Here is a 13,500-nt window from a genome sequence, read left to right on the forward strand (position 1 = left end):
TTTGGGGTTTTTTTGGTAACCTGCAGCCTTTGCACCAATTTTCAAAGTGAAACTGTGCTTATAGTTTTGCTCAGAAATAGCCATGTGTGTAGATGTTTATACATTTGGTGCTCACTTTTTTGTATGGGGAAATTCTTAATTTTTTTAAATGCCAATTAAGTCACATTAAGTTGAAAATGCAAACTATGCACGTTACCTCCTCTTCCCCCCCCCCCCCACCCCCCCCATATGACCTAAACACACGACTGTGTATTCCTTTTCCTAATGTGGTTAAACATACGCACATTGTGCCAAGAGCATGTGATGTTTTAACTGGGTTAATGCTGGACATATTTCAGATAGACCTTTTTTACTCAGGTGAACGATTATTTTGAAACTTGGCCACCTCATATGTTGGCATGCATGTGTTTTGTATAGTGCTGCATATATCGTGTAGCGCTATAAAAATATTATGTAGTAGTAGTAAAAGGGAACAGATTGGAATGAAATTTTGATATTGCAATTTTGGAAATTCATATACAACATGCATAGTGTAGCAGTGTGTGTTAAAATATGTTGCAAACCTTGATACATATCTGCTGGTATGGTTAAAGTAGACCAGGGGAACTAGGCAAACTGAGTGGGCCAAGCAGCCCTTATCTGTTATCATCTAGTATGTTACTTTTGTAAAATAAAGAAAGATTTATACATGTCCTGGGGTTCCCTTTCCCAAATCAGAAGATTTGCGTATGTAGTTATAGCCGTCCAATTGTGACTTTAGGATAGACTTGGCCTTCAACTACATAATTTTCAATTATTTGTATTCCCATTTTTATCAATATAATACTGTTCTCAAAACCTTTCTGTAGTAATCTAACCTGTTCAGTCGGGTAGAGAGACACTTACGGTACCATAAGGAGAATATGCCACCCAAGAGCAGAGCGTAAGTGCAGCTAGCTATGAAGTGTTAATTAGAAACTGAATTTATACCACTACTATCTCAGTCCAGGCTTGAAAAGAGCTTACTAGAGAGGGGATGAATTACAGGGGTCATGTGCATCTCCCACCACAGTGAAGCGTGAACTCCAAAGCTGTTTGACCTGTGACGGGAGTCTTACTTTAGCCACGGACTCCTCTTGCATGTTATAATTGTATTGCAAATATCCCCCCCTTTTTTTTTTTTTTTTTTTAAATCTTGGTTGGAATGGATGAACCCTCCCATCCAATTACCTCCCTGCTCCCCCCCCCAAAAAAAAATATCCTGTAGCAGTATCTAGCCGATGTAATACTAATGCACTAAAAACGTGCGCCCAAACTGGATGCACTTTTTTTTTTTTTTTTTTTTAACACACGCACAGTCACGTCTCCTGGGCACTTGATGCAATAGGCAAATGATCCGCCACACTAGGGATAAATTGTGCATCCCTAGCACCTCCCTGGCATCGGGCGCCCAGGAGAAGTGGCTGTGCACGGGTTAGGGAAACGGATGCGCCTTAATTGAGCACCAGTTTCCCTAACCTGACCGCCTGCAAGGCACTTTTTTTTTTTTTTTAAACCTTACTCCTTTTTTTTCGGTTCCTCAGATTAATCTCGCCATGATATTAAGTTGGAGGAACTACAGAAAATCAGTATCTTCTGCTTTTCTGTTAACTTTTGGGGCTCCGAGGCTGGCGTTAATTTTTGAGGGTAAAATTGTGTGCGTCCGGCGCACATTTTTTCCATAAAGAGGTAATAGCTAATAAGCCTCATCAGCGTGGCATTTACATGTCATGAGCACTATTAGCTACGCGCTGATTTGGACGCACACCAACCTGCGCACTAGACTGAGCGCACAGTATTGCATCTGCCTAAATATTCCTTTACTAGGGAGCAGGGAAGGGGGAGCCTGTCCCACTCTAGTTGTTATAGGCACAGAGACAGGTATTAGGGTGAGGCTGAGAAATGTACAATGATGCCCATCACACTGTACATTAACTTTCTTTTCTTTTCTTTTTTTTTTGTAGGTTTTGAAGGGTGACTTTAAAGCCCCTACAAATTTGAAAGGATATTTTCAGGTTAGAACATCTAATGTGCATTATTTCTCCCCTTCTCTTACTACTGTAGGGATGGTGTTATTCTGGGCTCATGAAAATAAGTGTTGTCCATGTCACTCTGTGCAGTTCCAGCTATTCTCCCTGCACTTTTCATGCATCTTTTGCATTTTGAAATACGATTTATTTTATGCAGAAAATAACCAGCAGGTCCATGCATTCAGCACTTGTATTGTGGTTATGTTGGGCCTGACAGCCTTGGTTCGTATTATACTTAGTGTTAAACATAGAAAGCTGCAGCTGTTCAATCTGATGTGGTCTTCAGCAGCTACTAACTCACCATGGCCGATTTGATAAATAACTGACACGGTGGTTACTAGAGATGTGAATCGGAACCAGAATCGGTTCGGATTTCAGTTCCGATTCACATCTCTAGTGGTTACCCATTGCACGAGCATTCAAGCACTTTTTTTATTTTTTAAATAGTAGTATTTAAAACCAACATAATTGCTGTTCTCCAAATGTTTGAACTCTTCAACCATTTATCACAGGCTGTTCTCTGTCAGTTATCCACGATGTCTGATTCAAGAACCTGTATAATCTCAAAAGCACAAGTGCAATGTTAATGGGTCAATAAAAGGATAGCCCGGTTTAGTAAGAGGTCGATTTTTCTGCAAGACCTATGTCGTTTCTTGAGCTCACTGTTATGAAAAGATACATGAACAGCTCAGCCTCTTGCAATGTTCTTATTTCTGGGTACAGACCAGTTTGATTTTTTTTTTTTTAAGGATTAGAATGGCCTTTTGTAGTGTCTAGAGACCAGTTCTTAGGCTATAGACATGTTTTGAAATATGGTGAATTGTCTTGTCAAACATTCTAGCTGGGTGCCATTACTGATTAACCATTGTAATCACTGACCCTTTGCTGTTCATTAAGCAAATGACTAACCTTATTCAGTGGCAAAATTAAAATGCACATTGGATGAAAAAACTGATTCTTTTCAGCCTTTGGAGGCAGTGGCTGGGGTTTTTGATCTGTGCTTTGACGGATGGGAGAAAGGGAGTTGGTTACAGACAACATGGGCCCTGACTTTTACAGTCTGGGGTACTGACACACAGAGAGAACGGAAAAAGCACAAGGCAGCTTCTATTGCCATGTCCCAAAGCAAAGAACGTCAAGCAGCATTGTCTGTCTGAACAACAAAAATGTTGCTAGCAGTAATTTGTTATGGGTGTGGCAGTTACTACCCTTAAGAGAAACATGGGGGGGGGGGGGGTATCCTGCATGGAGCGGCAGGGAGTACCATAAGAATCTTGCTGGGTAGACTGGATGGACCATCTGGTCCTCTTCTGCCATCATTACTATGTTACTGTGCTCTAGAATGGGAATAATTGGTTTATTTCACTTGATAAAACTGCCTTTTTTCCTATTAAGTAGCAACAATGTATAATAAAAATTTAGATTAAAAGAAAGCCCAAAAAACAAACTGGAAGCCGATCCAAGATGGCTGTGTAGTGAACAGAAGAAACAAGGTTGGTATATGGAAAACTTTATTCTGACAAGATTCGAGCCCGTCTGGTCGAGTTTCGCTCTTTTCTGAAGAGCTGTCTCAGGGGCTACTAAAATTCAAATTAAAACACACACATAATACATACAACATACATAAGTACATGAACATTAAAGGAAACTGAAAATATAAAAAATATATCAAAACAAATCATTAATTAAAATAAACAATTGCTCACGAAAACATATATACGTGTAAAGACATCATAATGACGCACAACAGGACCATGGTTGAAAACGAACCAATTAACGAAGGGATTTATAAACAAGTACAAGGTCATAAGTTCCATGTGGAGCCAAATTGTTAGAATGCAATGAGGTGGTGTATGAATAACGGAATTTATTAAAAATACAACTTTGTGTTAGTGCAGAGCATATCAACAAAACAATATAATAAAATAGTTAAAGTAAATAATACTGAATAGAACAGTAAAATAAAGTGGTGACCAAATTACGAATAAAAGGAAAAATAAAAAATCTCGACTAAGATTTAAAAATTACAAATTACAAAGGAAAGAGGACTGCTTACTACATGTCAGCCGGGTAGAAATTGGGAGGTTGAATCCCTACTTCCTCCGTCACTCTATACAGTCAAGCATATTATATTCGGTTTGAATCCTTCAAATAGTAAATTTAAAAACAAATAATAAGAAATCATGAAACATAAAAACAAGTGATGGAAATGCTGGTCTAAAAATGGAATATTAAAGTGCATGTAGGAATATATGGGTAAGTATGAAGATGTCCCAGCATTTACATAAGTAAAGAATAAAATTAAAGTAGCATAATAGTGCCAAATAAAAATGTAACTATTGGTACATATATGTAAATATTTGTGCACTTCCTTGTGTTAAAACGCATTGGGGCAACCCCGCATACCTTAGTATTGCAGCTGTATGTGTGATCCGGAACATAAGGTAAATCTTGACTGAGAAAATGTTAATCACAAATAATCTTTCAAGATTCGGATATTTAGTAACCTGGTCTATTCCAGACACCATAACAAGAACTGAAACCAAAACACAAACACAATTTGAATATAGTGCAAACCTATTGGTCTTTGTTTGCTCCTATGAGTACTAACTGAGATAGTTTATAGGCTGGGTGAAAGGATGCTAAATATGCTATTTCTTTAGCATCATAATCCATTTTAAATTAGAGGTTTTCATCCAGACCATTCAACCAATCCTTAAATTTCAGAAGATCAGCATATTGGAAATACATCATCAATGTACCTTTTCCAAAGGACCATGTTAGACGTCCAACAGTGGTACAAGCGACAAGAATTTGTGAAGGCTCCATGCAGGTAATATAATCTCTTGTTTTAAACAACAAAGGGTTGGATATTAGTAAACATTAAATTACATTATGTTTTGCAGTTAGGAATGAGGTGGTAGATTGTGCTTGAAAGGATTCCTGCACGTTGCTTAATTACTTTCTCTCTATAACGTCTGGTATAGCATTGAGCAATAATGGATTACATAGGACAAGTGAACCGGAGGTTTTTTTAATCACAGATTGATTTTAGCAGGAAAGTGCAAGCTATTTTTTAGAAGTTTCATTCTAAGGTTTTTCTGCTTTGATTGATATATTTCAGCTTGATCTGTTATAGCACAGCAAGAGATGAATCATATTAAATTGAGCTCAGTAATGTGTTAGATAAAAGGTTAGCTGTGAAATGCACGTACCTTTTGACTTATACTCACCTTTACAGTAACAATAGGATCAGACTTTAGGCATGAAAACTTTCTTTTCACCCAGCCTTAAACTATTTCAGTTAGTACTCATAGGAGCAAACAAAGACCAATAGGTTTGCACTATATTCAAATTGTGTTTGTGTTTTGGTTTCAGTTCTTGTTATGGTGTCTGGTATAGACCAGGTTACTAAATATCCGAATCTTGAAAGATTATTTGTGATTAACATTTTCTCAGTCGAGATTTACCCTATGTTCGGATCTCACATACAGCTGCAAAACTAAGGTATGCGGGGTTGCCCCAATGCGTTTTAACACAAGGAAGTGCACAAATATTTACATATATGTACCAATAGTTACATTTTTATTTGGCACTGTTATGCTACTTTAATTTTATTCTTTACTTATGTAAATGCTGGGACATCTTCATACTTACCCATATATTCCTACATGCACTTTAATATTCCATTTTTAGACCAGCATTTCCATCACTTGTTTTTATGTTTCATGATTTCTTATTATTTGTTTTTAAATTTACTATTTAAAGGATTCAAACCGAATATAATATGCTTGACTGTATAGAGTGACTGAGGAAGTGGGGATTCAACCTCCCAATTTCTACCCGGCTGACGTAGTAAGCGGTCCTCTTTCCTTTGTAATTTGTAATTTTTTAATCTTAGTCGAGATTTTTTATTTTTCCTTTTATTTGTAATTTGGTCACCACTTTATTTTACTGTTCTTATTCAGTATTATTTACTTTAACTATTTTATTACTTATTGTTTTATTGATATGCTCTGCACTAACACCAAGTTGTATTTTAGTAAATTCCGTAATTCATACACCACCTCATTTCATTCTAACAATTTGACTCCACATGCAACTTATGACCTTGTACTTGTTATAAATCCCTTCATTAACTGGTTCGTTTTCAACCATGGTCCTGTTGTGCGCCATCATGATGTCTTTACACGTATATATGTTTTCGTGAGTCATTGTTAATTTTAATTAATGATTTGTTTTGATATATTTTCAGTTTCCTTTAATGTTCATGTACTTATGTTGTATGTATTATGTGTGTGTTTTAATTTGAATTTTAGTAGCCCCTGAGGCAGCTCTTCAGAAAAGAGCGAAACTCGACCAGAGACGGGCTCGAATCTTGTCAGAATAAAGTTTTTCATATACCGACCTTGATTCTTCTGTTCGATTAAAAGAAAGCTACATAATTATATAATTTAAAAGAAAGGAAATAGAATAACTACATAAAAATACAGTAAATACAAAGGTAAATATAAAATAGAAATAAAAACCCAAACTTAAAGATCTAAATGTTTTTGAGTAGTACTATTTCACAGTTAAATTAGGCCGTTTATTTTATTTATTTTATAAGTTCTTTATTGTTACCTTGTTACAATGTATCCCGCCCCTGAGGCAACAATTTTAGTTACTTGTAAACCGGTGTGATATGTATTTTATACAGGAACATCGGTATATAAAAATTAAAAATAAATAAACATGTACACCCTAGAAGAAAGTCGAGAGAGGAAAGAGATGAGAGACATTTAACTATGTCAAAGGTTTCCATGCCCAGGTGGCCTTCACGCATTTTACTCATCCTACACCATCTCTTAATAATTTTGGCTGAAGACAGGAATGCAAAAATCTCTTGGAAACTGAAAAGATGCTTGGGATTTTCCTTTCCCTCCTACGTGCCCCTTCCATTCAGAATTTTGATAGGTGCAACTAACTGTCCTTAAACTGGTTTACATCAGAGAGAGAGAGAAATATCTCAAACAAAAACTTTGCTTCCCTCCCTCCTCCATTTCTATGTGGGGAAGTGAGCATCAGCAAACAAGCAAAGAAAGTGTCTGCCTGGACAGATATAAGGATCAGGGATAAAGCTTACATAATTTTCAAATAGCGCGTCTTTTGACCAAGGCTTTTTTTTCTTTTCCCTCCGCGCCGCTCTTCTTGGGTGGATTTTTTTTTTGTGTTGCCTTCCCTTGGCTTAGAATGAGTAATTTAATATAAAAAATTATTTATCTCAAGTTCTAGGCTAGTTACTAACTCCATATGTAAATGGACAAATAAAACTATCATAAAATACAATTGCCAGTCAACAAAAAAAAGTAAATTTTATTTATTTATTACACAACAATTGCCCCTCGAGCTCTTGTTTTCCTAATGTGCATGTAACACAGCAAATGCCCCTGACTAGAACTGTCCTATGGGACTTTGGAAATGCTTCAAATCTGAATCTGCTCTTAGGGGTTCTGGTAAGGCATTCCATGGTTTGGGATCTACCACGGTGCATGTTCAGCCTCTTGTCTCACAGGAATGCATTCATGTCAAAGTAGACACCTTGAGCAAATTCTTTCCTTGAACGGGTAGCTGTGTCTTTTGGGTGCAAGTCTTTAGTGGGACATTATTGCTAAAAAGAGCTCTTGAATTTAGCACTTCAAATTAGTGCGAGTATCTGAAATGGTACCCACCACATTGTTTAGAGAGCTGTTAGGCATTCAGAAGAAAGCCAGGATCGATGGCCCACATAGGTAACCATTTCAGTTCCGGAAGGGAGAAAACTTTACATCAGGTCTAGAATTGTAGGGCAGCTTAGGAGCATCTCTTATAGCTGCTGCCATGTCCTCACTTGGGGGGGGGGGTCCATTCTTGCATTTTTTTTTTTTTTAAAGAAATGGTGAAATGGCCTTAATAGAGAGCTAAAATAAGGTTGCTATAAAAATAGAAAAACAGGGGGTTCTCAAATTTAAGTAACCCCGAGAAATCAATGGAAGCTCAAAAGTTGAGTGTAAAGGACATTGTCATACAAAGGCTGCATTCATCCTGCAAACAGTAGGTGGGCTAAAAGTGTAATTATTTCCAAGAAAAATATTTTATAACAGTTGCTCATGAATATCCTACCCAATAAATTATCACTCCTCGTGCAATTCAAATTGTATCATTGGGCTAAATCCACATCCCGTTTCACGAGTGGTTTAACCGTTTTGTTTCACTGAACCAGCCATCTCAAGGGGATGTGAAAGGCAGGGAGCCGAGAGAAAAAGCTTGCAAGCAGAATCTTTGTAGGTTACCAGCTCTGCCTAAAATAAGGATGCATCAGATATTAAGAGAGCTAGAAATAGGATGCAAAGAAGACAAAAATAGACCCATTGAGATCTTAATTTTGTCAAGTACTGCCTTAAAATTAACAAGCAAATGCATTTTAGGAGGGTTAGCTAAATATCTAAATATTTTATGTTTACATATTATGTATTGTTTTAATAGTGCGCCTTGCCTTGATGCATTCATAGGAAAAAAGTGATTAAATATTAATAAATAGTTGCTTGATGTAGTAGCTCTGCAAATTAACAAAAATTATGGACATTTGAACTAGTAAACTGTAGGTGGTTTGAGTGGCCTGAAACTTTCATCTCCTCTGTGGCTAGCAGGCCCCCCCCCCAGTCAGGGTCAGTATGTGACAGATTTTATAGACTTGCTCCTTCTGCAGGAGCAGAGTTTCATACAGGAATGGGGGCTTTATAACATCAAATAGCTGCTTTAGGGTGAAATGAAGGACGAAAGACTTCCTGGTTTCAAAATGGTGAGAGCTGTTCATGACTGTCTGTCTTTCTCTCTCCCAGGTGAATCAAAACACGTCCTTTTCACACCAGTGACACGAGAAGTTTGCAGGTACGTGCAGGAAGGAGACACCCAGCCCTTAAAAGTGCCAAACATGACACCTTCCTCAGAGTCTCAGATGCTAAGAACTACATTTTCAAAATCTTACTTGTGACTTAAATGCATGAAATCAGGAGTTGGGTATGCGTGACTTGCTTGTATGTGTGTGTTAATGTGGATTTCCTGCTGCCATAAAATATGCATGTAATGCCAATCGTGCAAGTTTGCATCTACAAGGAGCCTACAGTTTATGTGCAAAACTTTGAGCTAGATAAAGTTATGCAAGTAAACCTTTCAGTGTAAATCAGCTCAATTTTCAAAGTCTGTCTGAGGCCGATAACTTCCTAGCACTCAATACTAACAAAACAGAGCTACTCATTCTCTCCCCTCCTAACAACCCTTTACGCTATATCTCCCCCACAACCCCACTACCTGATTGCCCTCCTACACTACAAGTCCGCAACCTTGGCATTATAATAGATGACCAATTTAACCTCAAAAAATTCATTTCAGCCACCATAAAAAGTGGATTCTTCAAACTCCACACCCTGAAGAGAATCAAACCTCTTCTTCATACCTCCGACTTCCGCACAGTTCTGCAAGCTATGATCCTGTCCAAACTTGATTATTGCAACGCTATCCTCCTTGGCTTACCAAAAAGTACCCTACAACCTCTACAGCTATTACAAAATGCTGCGGCACGCATCCTTACCAACACTCACCGTCATGACCACATTACACCAGTCCTTCAATCATTACATTGGCTCCCTGTAACCTCCAGGATAATATATAAAGTACTCACGCTAATACACAAAGCCATTCATAACCAGGACATGCAATGGTTCCAAGAACATCTCCTGCTTCACACTCCGACAAGACCCACAAGAACGCATCATCTAGCCAAACTCCAAATACCTTCTCCTAAGTGCATGAAGCATACCACCTTTAGAGAGCGATCTTTCATCATTGCAGGAACCGCCCACTGGAATAAAATGCCTTCCCAATTACGCCAGGAACCTTGCCACAAAAAATTCAAGCACAATCTTAAAACATGGCTGTTCAAACTAGCGTATCCTGACTAACGAACTGACTCCCCCCATAGATTCGACATGACCGCCCATCTGACCACCAACCGACCGCCCACCTGACCCTCGCACCATCTATTTTCTCTCCCTACCCCATCTGACCCTCGGCTATTCCTTACCCCCCACCCACTCTAGATTTCCTCCCCTTCTTCCCCCTCCATCTATTACTTAACCCTGCTAATTATCCTTATTGCTTTATTTAACCTAATTGTTAAAATCAACTTGTACATTTGTATATATTTCTCGTATTATCATCTCCTGCCCTTGTTAACCCCTACCTGTTAATGTTATTATTGTAAAGCCTGTTGCTAAGTTATGTAACAATGTGAACCGAGGTGATGTTTTGCAAACGTGCCTCTGTATATAAGAAACCCCTAAATAAAAATAAAAAAAATAAAAATAAAAATAATATTCAAAAGATCTAGGCTCATAATACAGGAGAAAATGTTCCCTATTTGCTTTATCTGAACATCTAAATTTAGAAACCTGTTTTTTGGGGTTTTTTTAAACTTGGTTTCTAAAAATGGGCATGGTCAGGAGAATGAAGCTAGGAATGGCGCCAAATTCTAGCGCTAGTTCCCTAAAGTTAGAAGAGGCCTTAACATATGCACCTAAATTTAGGGGCTCAGCTGTTTTTGTTTTGTTTTTTAAATATCTACCTCCTAGTGCATTTTGCCTTGTTTTGATAAGAGTGTGCACTACTGTAAATTTAACTCCAATTGTGCAGGACCACAGTTGTTTAAGAAATAAAAATTATTTCTGTATGAAAACATTTTCATTTTAACTCTGCCTTTCAAAAATGTTCTCTCCGTTTTGAAGCCTCATCTCTGATCTGTGACACTAATTGTTTCTGTAAAATAAAGGATGAAGATTTCTCTTAAAAGCTTTTCTTCCAGGCAGGATCTGGTTGTTTGCATTCAGTTGTTGCTAAGTCTTGGCAGTCTGGTTGCTAAGAAACATTCCTAGGGATGACCTGAAACCCTGTACCATATCCGTATTTGTGCTGTGATTATACAACATTTCAGAAATTTTTCCTTGCTAAGTACCCCTCCCATGATAAGTCAGTCACATAATTCAAGACTGCATGTAGATGTCCACTCCATCTGCCCTCTGCGCACCCCCCCCCCCTTTGTTCAGTATCAGGAGAGAGGGCAGGACGTGCTTTTTATTTCCATGGGGGGGGGTGGGGGGGAGAATGTTTCATGCAGTAATCCAAGTGCCACTGACCATGTCCTTATTGTAGGCCCTCTTCTATATGGCAGAATTTGACTTCAGCCTATTAATTATCAGTGCTGGTGTATTGTTTAAAATCAGTGGAGGCGGGGAGCAGTGTGCTTGTCTAGCTGTTTTGACACTGCACATCACCTTTACTCCCTGGGAAAGGCTGAAAGGGCCAGTTGTTTTGTCCTGCTCCAGCAAAACAGGAGGATATTCATTGCCACGATATTTGGTCCCACAAACTGGTTGAACTGTTGCCTTGAGCAACTGTTTAACTTGTTTTTCCACAGAGCTAGGCACTGAGAGGAGGATCGGTGCGTCAACACTAGGGTGTCTGTCTAATATTGCGCCGACAGGGCAAATGTTTACCAGAGGCTCCAAAGATATCTGGGGGAAATGTCACCACCTCAGAGGAGTGCGGGGATTCCTTTGTGTTGCGTATTTACTATTTTCCACATATTGTCCTTTAATGAGCCATTTTCTTCCCGGCGCCATTCTACCTTTGCTGATTCCCCACCTCTCTCGTGTTTTTTTTCCCCCAGGGCTTCAGAAGTCCTTTTTCACCGTTCGCAAAAGGGAAGAATCTTTGCAGTTGACAGAGGAAATGAATTCTCCAAGCATATTGCTTGCAAGGTGTTGCCAAACTATCAATCAGGAATGTATTTTTGCATTTGTTTGCAAAGCTCGAACGTTTGAAAATTCCGGATAAAGAATCACTTGTCTAATTTGTTGGACTTCACTGTGGTAAAGATGACAATCTGTGGATGTAATTTTTCTCAGTATATTCTAAAACTTGGGGCTCACTTTGAAGAGGTATTTTATATCCAGTTCCTAGACATTTTTCTAAAGGTGCATTTTCAAAACATCTTTTTGACTTTGGCCCCTTTTAATTTCTAAAGGACAAGGTATAACAGGTTTGAAGGGTACTCCGTATCTCTGACAATCAAAAACATGCTTTTCTTCATTCCTTTACTTGTAATTTACAAAATCTATTTAAGAATTTAATATATGATGCTTTGTTTCCATTTTTCATGTTTCCTTCTTTTGTTTCTAGGTATTAAACTATTGTTTTATTAGAAAGTGTAATGTACTTATTATTACTATTAGTATCTGGAAGTGCTCACACAATCATTTGCTTAATTTGTTGAGACAGATTAAGATCAACCTGCCTTTTCCATTAGGTCCTGGAAGCAGGTGTAGGCTGTGACTTGCCCAAGGTGATTCGGGGTCAAACAGCAGGAAGGAATCTTTTTTTTTTTTTTTTTTTTTCTTCCTTGTCCCAGGAAGACGCCTGCTCTAACCCAGATGTGCCCACCTCCTGTCTTCCAGTGCCACAGAAGGGCTTGGATTTCAGGCCACTCACACAGAATATTCCTCAGTCGTGTGTTGGCTTATATTTTGTAAGAGAACTAGATTGTTTTACATGCCCAGAAAACCAGAGCTGTGTATGGCTCTCTAGAGCCGGAGTTGTGAACCCTTGCTTTAACCTCTAGGCTGCACATCCTCAGCGAAAATCAACCCCCTCCTCTCATGTCTTGTAAGAAAAGAAAGGGAGTGCACTAATCTCAAACCATGCTTCCTAGTTTGGGTCTTTGGCATCCAGAATTGGCACCTGCTGCTTAGGATAGAGGGAGGAGGGGATTGTGCTTGGTATCACTCCATAATCAAAAAACCCAAAGAGTAAAGCGGGGTTTTGTTTTTTTTTCCACTTTCTGCAAGTTATTCAAAAAATGACAATTTTGCTTTATTTAGATTTACAGAAGCTTACTGGGGGGGGGGGGTCTTTCCTCCCACTGTTTCACAAGCTTTCACGCTTGCTTTTGCTTTAGTTGAAACTTTTTTTAATGGAACATTTTGCTATTAACACCTACAACAACAAAGTAATACGAAAAGTAATAAATGGTTAGCAAAAAGAAACTCTTAATTCTGGGCAGAGAGGCTCTGATTGGGTGGTTGCACTCTCTGCTGTCCTTCACTCCCCAGCTGGAGCCCCCTACCCAGTCCCTACTGCATCCAAGCATCTGCAGTCCTCTCTGCTACACAGAAAAAGTGACTTTTAGAGGAAGAGTATTTTGTAAGGGGAATAAGAGTGTGGTGTCTCTTTAGTAATTCTTTTCAAAAAACACCACATAACGCACTTCTCACCTGAAAGTCAATGGCATCTGCAGGAGGGACGGGTGATGTTTGACTTTGTATTTGAACCAATTGTATGGTAAAAAAATGGAGGACCGTGAAAACTGCATATGTACTAG

At 38.5% G+C, this 13,500-nt stretch overlaps 1 protein-coding gene across 1 annotated transcript in view; it reads left to right on the forward strand.

The window, feature by feature from the left end:
- Positions 1–12,328, forward strand: part of TPST2 (tyrosylprotein sulfotransferase 2) — a 201,340-nt gene extending 189,012 nt beyond the window's left edge. Inside the window, exons 6-8 of the mRNA XM_029571546.1 lie at positions 1,983–2,033; positions 8,909–8,957; positions 11,791–12,328. Of these exons, the coding sequence (XP_029427406.1) occupies positions 1,983–2,033; positions 8,909–8,941 (84 nt within the window). The 3' untranslated portion in view covers positions 8,942–8,957; positions 11,791–12,328. The remainder of the gene's footprint in view (positions 1–1,982; positions 2,034–8,908; positions 8,958–11,790) is intronic.
- Positions 12,329–13,500: the final 1,172 nt, after the last annotated feature.

The sequence above is a fragment of the Rhinatrema bivittatum genome, chromosome 11 (genome assembly GCF_901001135.1).
Source record: "Rhinatrema bivittatum chromosome 11, aRhiBiv1.1, whole genome shotgun sequence".
Classification (NCBI taxonomy): Eukaryota; Metazoa; Chordata; class Amphibia; order Gymnophiona; family Rhinatrematidae; genus Rhinatrema; species Rhinatrema bivittatum.